General features: G+C 46.9%; 1 protein-coding gene across 2 annotated transcripts in view; it reads right to left on the bottom strand.

Annotated features, from left to right (window-relative positions):
* The window catches only part of MTF2 (metal response element binding transcription factor 2), a 54,636-nt gene that overhangs the window by 29,425 nt on the left and 7,726 nt on the right, over window positions 1-17,485 (bottom strand). For both annotated transcript variants that reach the window (XM_005311903.5, XM_005311904.5), the window contains exons 2-3: window positions 3,450-3,648; window positions 3,234-3,315 (exon numbers count right to left, since the gene is read on the bottom strand). In XM_005311903.5, coding sequence (XP_005311960.1) covers window positions 3,234-3,315; window positions 3,450-3,648 — 281 coding nt within the window. The remainder of the gene's footprint in view (window positions 1-3,233; window positions 3,316-3,449; window positions 3,649-17,485) is intronic.

Here is a 17,485-nt window from a genome sequence, read left to right as displayed (position 1 = left end):
GCGGGTCCAGACGCGGCAGGAAGGCTCCCCCGTCGATGCCGCGTACTCCTCTCGGCGAGCTGGAGTACCGGCGTGGACGATGAGCACTTCCGGGATCGATCCGGGATCGATTTATCGCGTCTTAACCAGACGCGATAAATCGATCCCAGAACATCGATTGCCTGCCGCCGGACCCTCCGGTAAGTGAAGACGTACCCTTTGATAATACACATGGGGGGAGGGGGATGGAATGGGGGTGACTCAGACCCAAATCTCCTTGTATTACAATCCCAGCTCTTCTAAACTGCTCCAATTTTTTCCTTCACTACTCAATACAGCTGCACCCAACAAAGTGAATGCACCTGGAGCGTATGCAGCTAATTCTTAGTGGTTATTGCCAGCTCCAGGGGGGTACAATTAAGGTTGTATGAGTGCTTACCTTGACTATTTCCTGGGTTCTTAGAAGTTTGAGTTTTGCTAAACCTGACATTCTGGAGGGGCATGAGCGATAACTGGCAACCTTAACTCTGCATTAACAATTATTTTGCTATTTAATATAGGTGCAGAATCAAAGAGATGCATCTGCAAAATTCTAGATAGGCAACTGTGAGCTTTGTTTTGTATGCAGAAACACATTATGTTCAGTAATTTATTGTGTCTTTACATACAGATTTTTTTATATGCAATTTATGTTCATAGCTTTTGAAAGATTTGCCCATAGTGCTTTGCATTTTCTTAACAGTAAATACACTGTTAAATAATCCTCAAAAATCCTGTGAGAGGGGAAGTCACTATTTATATAAAACCATGTACATAAGTGTGCAGCATTAGTTTAGCCCCATGTCCATTTGGCTAGACCATACTAGCACAAGTTTAGCTGCTGCTGCAGATGAAGCCCCATAGGCACTCCACACAAACAAGAATGTGACTTTTTAAAATGGAGATTTTGTTTTTCTTAAAATTTGATACAAGTATGAGGACATTTCACATTAAGATGGCAGGAAAAATGTTTGGCCTAACAAACAGGTAGCAGTAATGACCAGGTCCGTTTACCATTATTTACATTTGGCCAGGAAGATGTGACTGTTCCTCTCTGACGCAGACCTTGCAACTGTCATCCACACCTTTGGTCACCAAGATTACACAACAGCAATGCACTCTAAACAATACCTTAAAGCCATCTGAAAACTGAAGATGGTTGCAAAATCCAGTGGTGCACTCTCTCACTGCAAGCATATTAAATCAGCACTGCACAATCTACAGCAGCTGCTTGTGTGTTTCTGGAGAAGTTTAATGTGTTGTTCTTGACCTATAGGATTTAAGATTTACCAATTGGCAAGACTGCCTGCCTCCCTCCCCATGCGATGGTTTATTGATGTTGGGTCTTTAAACTGTACTGCATTTAAGATTTCAGAGTAGCAGCCGTGTTAGTCTGTATCTGCAAAAAGAACGAGGAGTACTTGTGGCACCTTAGAGACTAACAAATTTATTTGAGCATAAGCTTTCGTGGACTACAGCCCACTTCTTCGGATGCATATAGAGTGAAACATATATTGAGAAGATATATATACACACATACAGAGAGCATGAAGAGGTGGGAGTTGTCTTACCAACTCTGAGAGGCCAATTAAGTAAGAGAAAAAAACTTTTGAAGTGATAATCAAGCTAGCCCAGTACAGACAGTTTGATAAGAAGCGTGAGAATACTTACAAGGGGAGATAGATTCAATGTTTGTAATGGCTCAGCCATTCCCAGTCCTTATTCAATCCTGAGTTGATTGTATCTAGTTTGCATATCAATTCCAGCTCAGCAGTCTCTCGTTGGAGTCTGAATTCCACCATGATTTCAATAATTTCCATCCCACCATCAACCTCAGCCTAGATCAATCTACACAAGCGGTCTATTTCCTGGACACTACTGTGTTAATAAGCGATGGTCACATAAATACCACCCTATACCGGAAACCTACTGACTGCTACACTTACCTACATGCCTCCAGCTTCCATCCAGGACACACCACACGATCCATTGTCTACAGTCAAGCTCTAAGATATAACCGCATTTGCTCCAATCCCTCAGATAGAGACAAGCACCTACAAGATCTCTATCAAGCATTCTTAAAACTACAATACCCACCTGCTGAAGTGAAAAAACAGATTGACAGAGTCAGAAGAGTACCCAGAAGTCACCTCCTACAAGACAGGCCCAACAAAGAAAATAACAGAACACCACTAGCTGTCACCTTCAGCCCCCAACTAAAACCTCTCCAGCGCATCATCAGAGATCTACAACCTATCCTGAAAGAGGATCCTTTACTCTCACAGATCTTGGGAGACAGACCTGTCCTCGCTTGCAGACAACCCCCCAACCTAAAGCAAATACTCACCAGCAACCACACATCACTGAACAAAAACACTAACGCAGGAACCTATCCCTGTAACAAAGCCCGATGCCAACTCTGTCCACATATCTATTCAAGTGACATCATCATAGGACCTAATCACATCAGCCATACCATCAGGGGCTCGTTCACCTGCACATCTACCAATGTGATATATGCCATCATGTGCCAGCAATGCCCCTCTGCCATGTACATTGGCCAAACCGGACAGTCTCTACGCAAAAGCATAAATGGACACAAATCTGACATCAGGAATCATAATACTCAAAAACCAGTGGGAGAACACTTTAACCTGTCTGGCCATTCAATGACAGACCTGCGGGTGGCTATCTTACAACAGAAAAACTTCAAAAACAGACTCCAACGAAAGACTGCTGAGCTGGAATTGATATGCAAACTAGATACAATCAACTCAGAATTGAATAAGGACTGGGAATGGCTGAGCCATTACAAACATTGAATCTATCTCCCCTTGTAAGTATTCTCACACTTCTTATCAAACGGTCTGTACTGGGCTAGCTTGATCATCACTTCAAAAGTTTTTTTCTCTTACTTAATTGGCCTCTCAGAGGTGGTAAGACAACTCCCACCTCTTCATGCTCTCTGTATGTGTGTATATATATCTCCTCAATATATGTTCCACTCTATATGCATCCGAAGAAGTGGGCTGTAGCCCACGAAAGCTTATGCTCAAATAAATTTGTTAGTCTCTAAGGTGCCACAAGTACTCCTGTTCTTTTTGCATTTAAGATGTGTTTTTAACTCATTTCAAGAGACTACTAAGGACACTGTACTTTAGCATTTAAATTATTCTAAATAAATAAAATATTGATAATTTAATTGAAGTTCTTGCCTGTTTGTATATCCTTCCAGAGAACCCAGGATTTGGAACTGTCTTCAAATATAACGAAGCAGCTCTGTTTCAATTTGTTTATCTGAAAAATAAAGATACAATTATGATTTTGTGAATATGTAGAAATGTTAAAAATAAGGAAGAGCTTTATTTAACATTGTAGTCAAGCTTAACATATGATGCTACAGGATTTCCTGCATGTTAAAAATTAGTTACCTTTTTGATAGTTCCAAGATAAAACAAGCCATCTGACCACCTCGCTAGGACATCCTGACCTTCTTCAAATTTACACACTGGCTTTTTGGCTTTCTGTCCATCCCGTAAGGACAGCTTGGCCAAGGATGTTGGTGTCTTTTGGTTTCGAGGTAAAGGAGACCGCTTTTGGACCAGTGAATTACCCACCCCTGTAGAGTCTCTAAAAGAAAAAGAACAAACTAAATTAGGATAATGTATTAAACCTGTCACTTGTACTTCAGTCTGCCTTAATAGCACTTACAAAGAAAAGCCTCTCTGCTAATCCCCAGAACTGTGTAATAAGTCAATAACTAAAACACATTGCCATTAAAATTCAAAAAGCATCAAAACCAAACAAGGGAATCCAATACTTAAGGGGGAAAAGGGAGGAAGGAGGAGAGACTGGTTCAATGTGAGGCCATAAAAACAAATTTGTAAGGTGACCTATATAATCATTGTTATTATTCTATAGTGATAGAAATTACTTGTTTAAGGGCAATGTGGCTCTAGATAAGAAAATTGTCATTTTAGTAGCTCAAAAGTTACAACTCAGTTCTTAGAACAAACTGTCCCTTCTTCCAGGACAAGCTGCTCATCTACCTGTATTTAGATCCCCTGGATGCTCTAGCTGACCCAGCACATCTAACTTCATCCTGAAAACGAAAACACCTCCCCTCTCATTTTTCGAGTACATTGAAAGGCAGAAGAAACATTCTGCATGCCCAGACCATCACTTTGCTACATTTCTCTTCTGACTCCACTCAGAGAGTTGAGTTACAAACTATACAGAGAATGCATGTGGCAGATTGTCCCCAAAGTACACTATGGAGCCAGGGACGCAGCTCCAGGGGGTGAAAGGACACAGACAGGTGCAAGGGAGCTGAGGCCACAGTCATGGGCGGGAATGGAGATGAGGCCGCAAGGCTGGCAGCCAGGACCCCAGGCACAGGGCCAGGGGCGGAGCTGAGTGGTGCCCTCCCCCCAGGAGCTTACTTAAGTCCTAGCCACATACCCCCCCCCGAAAGTTCCTTGGCACACCCCACAATTTGGGGACCACTGTGCTATGTAATACAACTATAATTTGGTGGCATTTATGAGGAAACTGAGGTGGGAAGCAAGTTTTCATTTTCCACATAAATTTGGATAATTTATATACCCAGAATTTAAATAAAGTGCAACACTTAGTACAGCAGCCACAAATAAAGTTCCATTCATTTAGATCAGGGTTTCAGTTTTCCTAGCAAGTTTTTTTCTTAATTGGTCTAAAAAGACAGTAGTCAAACAAAACTTTAAAATAGCTTAGGGCAGGTCTACACTACAAAGTTGCATTGGCGCAGCTACAGCTCTTCTCGGCTTAATAACTCCACCTCTGTGAGAAGTGATAGCTATGACCATGGGAGAAGCTCTTCTGATGACAAAACACAATCTACATAGGGGATTAAAGTTGGTACACTACCAGGATAAGTCAACCTAAATTTCTCTGTCCCATCATTCCATGGGCTTCCTAGTACATTTAGCACTGCTTTTCAACAGACCCTGTAAACTGCGCACCCACAGTTCTCTGTCAGGAAGCATGGATCCTGCACAGCTCTCCAGTACTGCAAAGAGCCTTATGAACAGAATGCACCTGATTCTGCAAAAACAACAAGGAGTCTGGTGGCACCTTAAAGACTAACAGATTTATTTGGGCATAAGCTTTCGTGAGTAAAAACCATGCATCCGAAGAAGTGAGGTTTTTACTCACAAAAGCTTATGCCCAAATAAATCTGTTAGTCTTTAAGGTGCCACCAGACTCCTTGTTGTTTTTGTAGATACAGACTAACACGGCTACCCCCTGATACCTGATTCTGCAGTGTTTCATGAGCTGCAAACTGATGAGGACACTGTGGTGTCTGCCCTGTTGTGTGCCATGGACAGAAACAATTCAAGATTGCTGTTGGCATTCACAGAGCAGCCGACGGTTCTGGGTGTGAGAAACAAGTACTGAGTGGTGGGATTGCATTGTTATGTGGGTATGGAAAGATGAGCAGCGACTGCAGAACTTTCGGATGTGCAAAGCCACCTTCCCGGACCTGTGTGTGGATGCCCTCCAGCTCAATGACACGAAAATGAGAACTGCCTTAACAATGAAGAAGCCAGTGGTGATTGCAGTGTGGAAGCTGGCAATGCCAGACTGCTACCCAATAGTCATAAACCAGTTTGGAGTGGAAAAGTCCACTTTGGGGGTTGCAGTGATGCAAGCGTGCAGGGCTATTGTTTGTCTCCTACTATGAAGGACTGTGACTCTACGCAACAGGTGTGAAACAGTGGCAATGGGATTCCTTAACTGTGGTGGGGCAATAAATGGCGCGTATATCCCCATTTTGGCCCCAGCCCACCTTGTGACAGTACATCAACAGAAAGTACTATTTTTCTATGGCATTGCAAGCACTGGTGGATCACCAAGAGCATTTCACTGACATCAACACGGGCTGATTAAGGTGTAGGACACACGCATCTTGAGGAACACTGGCCTGTATAGAAAGCTGCAAGCCGGGACTTTCTTTCCAGACCAGGGGGAGTGTGGAAATGCCAGCTGTGATCCTGGGAGTCTTACATCAGCAACCCTGACTGCAGGGAGGAGCACTTCAACAACAGGCTCAGCAGGCGCAGGGCTTAATGGGGCACTGGCAGTGCCTCTTTGGCAGGTTAGACCTCAGTAAGGAAAATATTTCCATGGTCATAGCAGCCTGCTGTGTTCAGCTTAACATTTGTGAAGCTAAAGGGGGAGGTTCCACAACATGGAGCGCTGAGGTAGACCAGCTGGCTGCTGCTTTTGAGCAGCCAGATACCAGAGCTTTAAGTGGGGCTCAAAGGGGAGCTATTCGAATCAGGGAAGCTTTAAAAGAGCATTTTGACAATAAGCCGCTGTAATGTATTGAGCCAGGCATTGTTTTCTTGCATCTTAGTATGAATCTTGTAATGATTTGTGCGCGCGCAGTAATTTAAAACAATGCAAATGCACCTATTGGCATGGTCTGAATTTTAGCAGCAACCACTGTATATAGGAGACAGATTCATTCACTTTCTGTAAATACATTTTTATTCCACACTCATGCAAACATTTCTATGTTTGGTAGGAACATGAAAATCAAAAGCACAATTGCCAGTGAGGTTCTCACCGCTGGATGTATGTCCAGCAGTCGTGAAAAATCTCCCTTGGGTATGACAGCCCTAGAAGATGTGAGGCGTGTGTGAGGAGGGCCTAGAAGGCAGTTCAGTATGGGCTGCAGGAGGAAGTGAGCATGGATGTGTTCCACCTGAAGTTCATCCAGGGACCGCAACACATCTGTTTGCTCCCTAAGCAGCTTTATCATCTGCTCCTGCCTGTTTCCTATCCTGACTATCCATCTGCAGTTTGTCACTGGTAACCTCTCTCCATGCTGTCTGCTCCCAATCCAAAGCACCAGAGGATTGCATCACCTCCTGGAACACATCATCTTCCTTATTCCTCTTGTTTTGTCTCCTTATCAGATGGAGAGGCTCAGCCAATGTGCAAGAGAAGACCTTCAAGGGCACCTCTGCTGATGCTAAAGAAACAACAGAGACAGAAGCTCTATTGTGAGTGCACTCACACCCTTGAGCCAAACAAGTTAGAAACACAACTGTCTCACTTTCCCATGGCAGGTATATAGCACGGCAGTAGCCCCAGCCATGCCGAGTTCAACATGAGGGTGACAGCGTGGGAATCTCGCTCCTGAGGGTAACAGAGGATGCAAGAGTACAGCTCCTGCATGCATGTAGATGCAGACTGGGTCTGTATGCTGCTCTCCTATGTGCTGCTACGTAATTGTGCTTGCAGAAGTAATTGTCGATTGGCACAGCAAAGTTTCCTACTGCAGGGGAAGAAACAAGGCAGCCCTCCCAAGAAACCTTTGGCAGAGGATTGCAGATTACCTCCATGAAAGTTTTCTAGAGTTCTCTATGGATGATTCTTGGGACATCCCAGTGTGCATAAACTATTTTTTCCACAGGGCCCCTCTGCCTACCTGCACAGGGGAATGAGAACCAGATATAAACTGTACTTGTCTTGGTTCTTTCAATCCCTCTTCTACCCTGGTTAACAAACCAGATCAGCAGCATGTGTCCCTGCCGAATTAAAGCACAATGAATTTACCGGAGCTTCTGTCTCCTGCATTAGGCGCACCAGAGCCGGAGTGCTGGGACTGGCTAGACTGCTCCGGAATTAAAAAGAAGTTCTGGCTTGCCACGCCATTGAATGTCCCTGTCGCCTGTCCCCCATCCTCCTCCAACTCCACTTCGTCCACTAAGTCATCCTCGGGGTTCACTCCACTGGCTATTGACTCCAGCCCCCCTAAAGTATCCACAGGGCTCTTGACAGTTGAGGTGGTGTTGCCGCTGAGGATGGCATACAGCTCCTTCTAGAAGCAGTACGTCCGAAGTGCCACACCAGAGCGACTATTAGCCTCTCTTGCCTTCTGGTATGCCTGCCTCAACTCCTTGATTTTTGAACAGCACTGCTGTGTCCCCCTATCATACGCCTTCTTTTTAGGTGACCCCTAAAACTCCTTAGTTCTTGGACGCTTTCTAATTCTTCGCAATCGTTCTGCCACCAATAACAAAGAGGGAGGCTGTGCTCCGAAGGTCATCTCTGTGAAGTTTAAATGCAACGTTTTACAGAAGCTGTATTGTTTACAACACAGACAACACTGTTTCAGTGCTTTAAAACACAGCCAGTACTCTCACACCTGTCACTAACTGGCTGACCCCAGGCAAGCGCACACAAGCCACAAGACCCCCAAAATGGTGATTGGGCACAGGGTCAGGGTAAATCACTGTTCCCAGACCCTACTGTACACTGGGCACGTGGCTTTTGGGCACCTGGGGAGAGGCCAGCACTGTAGGAGGCGGGGGACTGATAATCATTCCTGTCCCCACACTTTCCACAGGAGGCTATCATTATGGAAGATATCTCGCTGCTGAGGGTGAGCAGGGAATTAAGGGAGGGTCTCCTCCAAGCTTGTGGCTTCTGCCCTGGCCCCAGTGTGGCTAGCCTATGTGCAGCAATGGTCTCCACCCCCATGATGGCTCAGTGGCGCAGGAAAGTTACCGTTAATGGGGCAAGAAACAAAGCAGCCCTTCCGAGGAATCTGTGGGAGCAGATTGCCCAGTATCACCATGAGAGTTTCCTGGAGATCTCTGAGGGAGATTCCCATGAAGTGAGGGAGTGCATCAACAGCCTGTTCACCGCTCAAACTAGGCATGAGGTAGGAGACAAGCCTGCTTTCTGCAACCCTCCTGCCCCCAACAACTCACTTCAGCAATTCCCAAAATCAGATCCGCTTACCAGGGGCCTCCTCTCCTCTTTGTGCTTCACCAAGATCTGACTGTTGTGACTGGCTAGGCATCTCTGGGGTAGAAAAGAGCTCCTGACTGCATGCATCTCTGGCCTCCGAGTCATCCTCTACCTCTGGTTCCCCCTCCCCCTCTTCATCCAAGATTGCCGCCTCCTGGCTCAGTCCACTCTCGACTGGCAACAAAGCCAATGAAGTATCCACAGGGGACTTCGCAGTGGAGGTGGGGTCCCCACCGAGTATCACGTCCAGCTCTTTGTAGAACCGGCAGCTCATGGGTGCAGCACCCGAGTGGCGGTTTGCCTCTCACGCCTTGTGGTAGGTGTTCAGCAGCTCCTTCACTTTGACCCTGCACTACAATGTGTCCCGGTCATGGCCCTTTTCTATCATGCATCTAGAAATCTGTCCTTAGGTATCACAATTCTGACGGCTGAAGCGCAGCTGTGACTGCACTGCCTCCTTTCCCCAAATGCCAATGAGGTCCAGCAGCTAGGCATTGCTCCAAGTGGGGGGATCACCTGCTGCTTGGAGCAGGCATGGCCACCTGGAAAGATGCGCTGAGACCACTGCACACATCACCAAGCAAACAGGAAGGGGACTTTCAAATATGCAAAGGAATGTATTGGGTGGGGCTGATGGTTGGTCACCGGAGGGCAGGGCAGTAGAGTTCAAACCAATGGCCAGAGAAGTGAGAACAGGCATTGTGGGACACCTCCTGGAGGCTAATCGCAGCGCTGCAATCACCACGGTGTCTACACTGGCACTGCAGCGCTGTAGCCATGGCGCAGAAAGTTCTACGCCTCTCATCAAAGTGGTTTTTAAGAGCACTGCATCTGTGCAGTTTCTGCGCACTAAGTGGCTTGGCAGTGTGTACACCTTGGGAGTTACAGCGCTCAAAGCTGCTTTACCGCGCACAAACTTGCCAGTGTAGTCGGGGCATGATATACTGAAATCAGAAGTTCAATGGGCATGCACCACTCAATCCTGCAGAATCTGACTGTACTGAACATGTTCAGTGGTTGGAGCTTTAACTACAGACAGTTATTCTTCAGACAAATAGAGGCAGTTGCAAAACTTCAGACTGATGAACTAAGCCTGGTATAGAAGCATTACACCACAAAGATAGATCACTGCTCTTCATGGCAAAGAGAATGGCAATCATCCAGTGAAATCAATCTACTCAAGATATTAAGCTATGTACCAGGCTGAAGTCCAATGTGAGTAGCTGTGCATGTTTGAATAGCAGTATATACTTTGTTGTATGTGCATATGATCAAGATGATGAGCAAGTGAAAGAAATTAAAGTTATTAGGATTTTTCAACTCTGCAAGAACTACTGAGGGAACTCTTACCCACTCTCCCCACCTAATCTCCTAGAACAAAACAAAAAACTCATTACCTCTAAGGGTGGCTGGGCCTGATACCAAGATTTTTCTAGAAAAATCCTCTGCTCTTCAAAAATGGACAGCAGGGGACGCGATTCCCACTGAATATTGACATTCATGCTGCCCCCTTTCTCAACATAATTGCAGGTGATGCTATATATCCACTTTTATCATGTCTAGTGACACCATGCCCTGCTTACACATGTCTGGGAATTATGCCAATTCAGCTACACATTAAGCAGGTGCAAAGTGGAGGTAAAGTGGTTTTAGGACACTGAAAGAAAAGTAGAGAAAGTCTAGCCCACAATGACTGTTCAGTAGCTAATTGTGACATAGGATTCATATTGGCAAAAGATCCAGTTCTTTGTAAACAACTCTCACCTCAGACCTGTTAAATAGGCTAAAAGTAGATGTAAGTGCTCACAAGTGCTATGTGGTTTATAGGAGCAGCGGTTTAAGGTCTTGGCTACACTTGTGAGTTGCAGCGCTGTAAAGCCGCCCCCAGCGCTGTAACTCACTCCCCGCCCACACTGACAAGGCATTTGCAGCGCTGTATCTCTGTGGTTGCAGCGCTACATGTACTCCACCTCTCCGAGAGGAATAGCAAGTGCAGCGCTGCCGCTGCAGCGCCAGTGTGGCCGCCCAATGCACTGTGAATGGCCTCCAGAATTATTCGGCAGTATCCCACAATGCCTGTTCTAGTCACTCTGGTCATCAGTTCAAACTCTACTACCCTGGCCTCAGATAACCAACCATCTGACCGACCCTTTACATTCCCTGGGAATTTTAAAAATCCCCTTCCTGTTTACTCAGCCCGGCGTGGTGTGGAGTGCTATCAGCAAATCTTTCCAGGTGACCATGCCTCCACGCGCCAAGCGAGCCCCAGCATGGAGCAATGGCAAGTTGCTGGACCTCATCAGTGTTTGGGGGGAGGAAGCTGTACGGTCCAGCTGCACTCCAGCCGTAGGAATTAAGATACCTTCGGGAAGGTATCAAAGGACATGATGGAAAGGGGCCATGACCGGGACGCCCTGCAGTGCAGGATTCAAGTCAAGGAGCTGCGGAGTGCCTACCGCAAAGCCCAGGACGCAAACGGCCGCTCGGGTGCTCCCCCCGCAACCTGCCGATTCCACAAAGAGCTGGATGCAATACTTGGGATTAACCCCACCTCCACTCTGAGCACCACCATGGACATTTCAGAGCCGGTGTGGGGGGAGGGGAGGAGGAAGAGGAAAACGGGAGTGATGGTGGTGGGCCAGATGGAGAAACCCCGGAATCCCTGGAGCCATGCAGCCAGGAGCTCTTCTCAAGCCAGGAGGAAGGTAGCCAGTCACAGCGGCCGGTACTTGGTGGAGGACAAACAGAAGAGCAGGTTCCCAGTGAGCGTTTTTGTTTTTTTTCCTCCGGGAAGGAATTTTTTCGGTGCGGGCTCTTTGGGAGAGGAGGGTTAGGCATGCATGCCTAGATGCGGGATAATGCATTGATGTGGTTTATCACATCGCGGTAATCGGCCTCGGTAATCTCCTTGAATGTCTCATCCAGAACGTGTGCAATGCGCTTGCACAGGTTTATCGGGAGAGCCACCGTGGTCCTTGTCCCAGCCAGGCTAACGTGTCCGCGCCACTGTGCTGAGAGGGGCAGGGGGGACCATTGCTGCACACAAGCAAGCTGCATATGGGCCAGGGCGGAAGCCGCATTGCAGTAGAAGACCCTCCCTTGCTTCCCAGGTCACCCTCAGCAGCGAGATATCGTCCAGGACGAACTCCTATGGAAAATGTTGGGACAGTGTTCAGTGTAGGTAACCCTGAAGCTGTTGGCTCTCCCCAAGGCACAGAAACCCAGAGAACAGTGCAGCCCTGAAATAATCAGTCCCCCTTACTCACCATTTTGAGGCTCCCATGGGATGTGTGTGCTCTGTTTCGGATGGGAAAATTATGCTATTGTGTAGACCCTGTGTGTTTTCTACTCCTTAAGTGCGGGGGGAATCATTACTCTGTCTGGTGTAAACAATGCTGCCTCTGTTAAATGTTGCATTTTGCCTATACAGCTGCATCAACCTTGAGACTTCAGCCGTCCCTCTTATCGCCTGCTCAGAGACTGCAAAGACTCAGGAAGAGACCGTGAAAAAGCAAAGACGACATGCTGCAAGAAGTGATGCGGCAATCTATTAGAAAATGAGAAAGCACAGGACTGGAGGGAGAGAGAAAGCAGGATTCGCCAGGAAAATGCAGCGCACCGGCAGCAAAGCACTGATAGGCTCATAAGTATTCTGGAGCGCCAAGCAGATGCTATCCAGGAGCTGGTAGCCATGCAGAAAAAGGAGCAGTACCGCAAACGCCACCCCCCCCCCCCCACAGCCCTTGTCCCAAAACTCTTTCCGTTGTGCTCCACTGTCACCTCCAACCCACTTCCCCCAACTTCCGTGTTCTTCACGCCACCCGCTGCCTCCAACACCAGTATCTTCACCACCCAGCCCTGAAAACCACGACCCTTACCCTCTGCACTCAACCCCCATCACCATGCAGTATAGCTGTCCTGAAGTGCAGCACTCACTGCACAGCACACCAGACAGGACATACACGAATCTGTGATTGTACTGTTCCCCGCTCCACCCTCTTGACTCTTTTCAATAAATAATTTTTTTTTCTTTTCAATAAATGGATTCTTTGGCTTTGAAAACATTCTTTATTATTGCATAAACTAAAAGACTCCTTAGCCCAGGAAATAAACAGGCACTGCAAGTCTGCTTAGCAAACACTGATTCCTAAAGATTGGAACTACTGCACTTCACTCCCATGCAGGGCACCAGATATCACTGCTGGTTTTCAGCCTCAAATTGCTCCCTCAAGGCATCCCTAATCCTTGCAGCCCCGCGCTGGGCCCCTGTAATAGCCCTGCTCTCTGGCTGTGCAAATTCAGCCTCCAGGTGTTGAACCTCGGAGGTCCATGCCTGAGTGAAGCTTTCACCCTTCCCTTCACAAATATTATGGAGGGCACAGCACGCGGCTACAACCGCGGGGATGATGTTTTCGGCCAAGTCCAGCTTCGCATACAGAGATCGCCAGCGGCCCTTTAAATGGCCAAAGGCACACTCCACAGTCATTCGGCCCAGGCTCAGCCTATAGTTGAACCGTTCCTTGCTGCTGTCAAGGCTCCCTGTGTAGGATTTCATGAGCCACGGCATTAACGGGTAAGCGGGATCTCCAAGGATCACAATGGGCATTTCAACTTCCCCTACCGTGATCTTCCGCTCTGGGAAAAAAGTCCCGGCCTGCATCTTCCTGAACAGCCAAGTGTTCCGAAAGATGCGTGCATCATGCACCTTTCCGGGCCAGCCTGTGTTAATGTCAATGAAACGCCCACGGTGATCCACAAGCACCTGGAGAACCATAGAGAAATACCGCTTCCGATTAACGTACTCAGATCCGAGGTGGGGTGGTGCCAGAATAGAAATGTGCGTCCCATCTATTGCCCCTCCACAGTTAGGGAACCCCATTTGTGCAAAGCCGTTCACTATTTCCTGCACATTACCCAGAGTCACGGTTCTTCTGAGTAGGATGCGATTAATGGCCTTGCAAACTTGCATCAACACGATTCCAACGGTCGACTTTCCCACTCCAAACTGTTTGCAACCGACCGGTAGCTGTCTGGAGTTGCCAGCTTCCAGATTGCAATAGCCACCCGCTTCTCCACTGGCAGGGCAGCTCTCAATCTCATGTCCTTGCGCCGCAGGGTGGGGGCGAGTTCCTCACACAGTCCCATGAAAGTGGCTTTTCTCATCCGAAAGTTCTGCAGCTACTGCTAGCCATCCCAGACTTCCACGATGATGTGATCCCACCACTCGGTGCTTGTTTCCCCGAGCCCAAAAGCAGCGTTCCACCGTGCTGAGCATGTCCGTGAATGCCACAAGCAATTTCGTGTCATACGCGTTACGCGGCTCGATAGCATCGTCTGACTCCTCATCCTCACTCACTGTCACTTTGGATCTTAAGGAATAGTTCGACAGCCAAACGTGACGTGCTGGCGAGACTCGTCAGCATATGCCTCAGCAGTTCGGACTCCATTTCCCACAGATAGATTGCGCTGCACAGAAACAGTTGAAAGATGGCACCAAAGGTGGACCAAAACAACGGGATTTCTGGGATGCGAAGCGATGCATCACGGGGCATTGGTACAGGACCCAGAATCCCCCGCACCCACGCCCCCTTCCCACAACCCACGGCGCCAGAATGGGAAAAGGCGCTCTGTGGGATAGCTGCCCATAATGCACCGCTCCCAAAAGCGCTGCAATTGCCGCAAATGTGGCCACGACAGTGCGCTGGGCAGCTGTCAGTGTGGACAGACTGCAGTGCTTTCCCTACTCAGCTGCACAAAGTCAGGTTTAGCTCACAGCGCTGTACATCTGCAAGTGTAGCCAAGGCCTCTGGGGGGTGGGGGGGAATGGTAAATTGGGGATCCTCTGCACCTTTGGATGATTCAGTTGGGATTTGTTAACTCATTACACTGAACACATCTTGCAGGATATTTATCCTTAAGCTATATCAGGTGAGCTTTCTACAGAAAGCTCATAACTTGTCAAAACTCAATCACTGGCACATGTACGTTCAAGTAATATTTAAGGAAGTGTATTTGTACTCAAAGTAATTACTACTCCAAGTTCAAAAAGCATAATCATCAAGAGGCAACACCCAGAATGCCCATCCAAGCATTCCTCCTAATCAGAAGGCAAGATAACACAAGGCTCAACTGACCGGCCTTGCTCCCTCCCAAAACTATCAATGGAAAACCAGAGGCATTACCCAACCATCAAAACTTCTTGAAGGAACATTACAACAGAGCTTCACTCTGGCTGTGAATAGAAACAAAAGACTTTTCAGTGTAACAGTGTAGGGAAAAACAACAAGAAGTCCGGTGGCACCTTAAAGACTAAGATTTATTTGGGCATAAGTTTTCGTGGGTAAAAAACCTCACTTCTTCAGATGCATGGAATGAAAATTACAGATGCAGGCATTATATAATGACACATGAAGAGAAGGGAGTTACCTCACAAGTGGAGAACCAGTGCTGACAGGGCAAATTTGATCAGGGTGGATGTAGTCCACTCCTAATAATAGATGAGGAGGTGTCAATTCCAGGAGAGGCAAAACTGCTTTTGTAATGAGCCAGCCACTCCCAGTCCCTATTCAAGCCCAAATTAATGGTGTTAAATGAATTTTAGTTCTGCTGTTTCTCTTTGAAGTCTGTTTCTGAAGTTTTTTGTTCAAGTATAGCTACTTTTAAATCTGTTATAGAATGTCCAGGGAGATTGAAGTGTTCTCCTACTGGCTTTTGTATGTTACCTTTCCTGATGTCCAATTTGTGTCCATTTATTCTTTTATGTAGGGACTGTCCAGTTTGGCCAATGTACATGGCAGAGGGGCATTGCTGGCACATGAAGGCATATATAACATTAGTAGATGTGCAGGTGAATGAACTGTTGATGGTGTGGCTGATGTGGTTGGGTCCTCAGATGGTGTTGCTAGAGTAGATATGGGGACAGAGTCGGCAACGACATTTGCTACAGGGATTGGTTCCTGGATTAGTGTTCCTGTGGTGTGGTGTGTAGTGGCTGGTGAGTATTTGCTTCAGGTTGGGGGGCTGTCTGTAAGCGAGGATTGGCCTGCCTCCCTAGGTCTGTGAGAGTGAGGGATTGTTTATCAATGATCTACAACCTATCCTGGAAATGTGCTGGAGAGGTTTTAGCTGGGGGCTGTACGTGAAGGCATGTGGTGTTCTGTTATTTTCCTTGTTGGGCCTGTCCTGTAGTAGGTGATTTCTGGATACCAGTCTTGCTCTGACAATCTGTTTCCTCACTTCCCCAGGTGGGTAGTGTAGTTTTAAGAATGCTTGATAAAGATCTTGTAGGTGTTTGTCTCTGTCTGAGGGATTGGGAGTGTAGGGAAAGACACTCTGGATCCTTTCACTGAGGAAACTCCTTGGGGAGTGAGGGTGCTTTCAGGGACATCTTGGACCTTGGCTATTGAGAAACTAGCCAGCTCTGCAATACACTGAACTCTGGGTGGGGGCAGAAGGGAGAAAGAATTCACTTTATTAGACTGGAAAGATAACTATTGATAAAATGGGAACCTGGGTCTAAACTTATGATTTTGTTTTGTGGTGCAAACAAGTAGTTACAATACACTATATCTAGTTAAATAAATCTACTAGGAATAAAGATTTAACAAAGTGCTCACAAATGCTGTGTGGTTTATAGGAGCAGCGGTTTAAGGAAAACTGATAAATTGGGGGTACACCGCACCTTGGGATGCAGACCATCTGGAATGTATGAGAGTAGCCGGTGTCGGGGCTGAATATCACAGAGGAATGATTCATTGGGATTTGTTAACCTGCCTAGACAAGGAAGGGCCATAAACCCAGAGGAGAATGCTTTTGAGGGGCTGAAGGGCTGGCAGCAGTCAGGGAGCTGACACCCAGCTACCACAAGAAAGACCCTTGTCATTAGAGGCAGGGGTTAACAAGGTGACTCCCCGGCCTGGGTCCTACAAGAACCATCACACTAATGTAGCTGTTTGCAGAGCTGAAAACACAAGCTATGCTGTTGCAGGCTTTATTCTAACATGTAGTCAGCATGTCGACCAAATCAAAATACTCAGTGCACACTGTCAAGTAAGCATGAGGAACTTGGAATGGATAAGTAAATCATCACTTCTTTATCACCCATTGATGCCAATTCTCATCTTGTGTATTACACTTTATCTTTATTACTTATTCCAGTCTTAGGCTAGGTCTACACTGCACATCTTACAGCAGCACAGTAAGGCACGCAGTGTAGCCGCTCTTTGTTGGCAGGAAAGAGCTCTTCTGCCAACAAAATAAAACCAGCCCCAACCAGGGGCAGTAGCTTTGTCCAAGGGAGAGCGCGTCTCCCACCAACAAAGCACTGTCCACACCGGTGCTGTTCGTCATTAAAACTTTTGTTGGTGTTTCCCCCCCTCCACACGCACACACCCCTGCCCAACAAAAGTGAAGTGTAGACATAGCCTTATTTTCTATGGAGATGAGGAAGAGCATTGTTAGTCTTGTTTTTGTATCTGTGTCTATAATTCCACTGTCACACACACAACCATTTCATAGCAGCAAATGGCCTGTGGGTAGACTATCTTAGTGGTACATGGTGGAATGATACAATACAGTAGTGAAGACTGGTACACTTGATGTTCAACTTACACAGTGGCTCTCTTTTCCAGAAATTTCTTAAACTTTAAAAAGTTAAGATAGC

Source organism: Chrysemys picta, chromosome 8 (assembly GCF_011386835.1).
Source record: "Chrysemys picta bellii isolate R12L10 chromosome 8, ASM1138683v2, whole genome shotgun sequence".
Taxonomy (NCBI): Eukaryota; Metazoa; Chordata; order Testudines; family Emydidae; genus Chrysemys; species Chrysemys picta.
The sequence above is the reverse complement of the archived record's forward strand: the minus strand, read 5'-3'. Positions and strand labels throughout refer to the sequence as shown.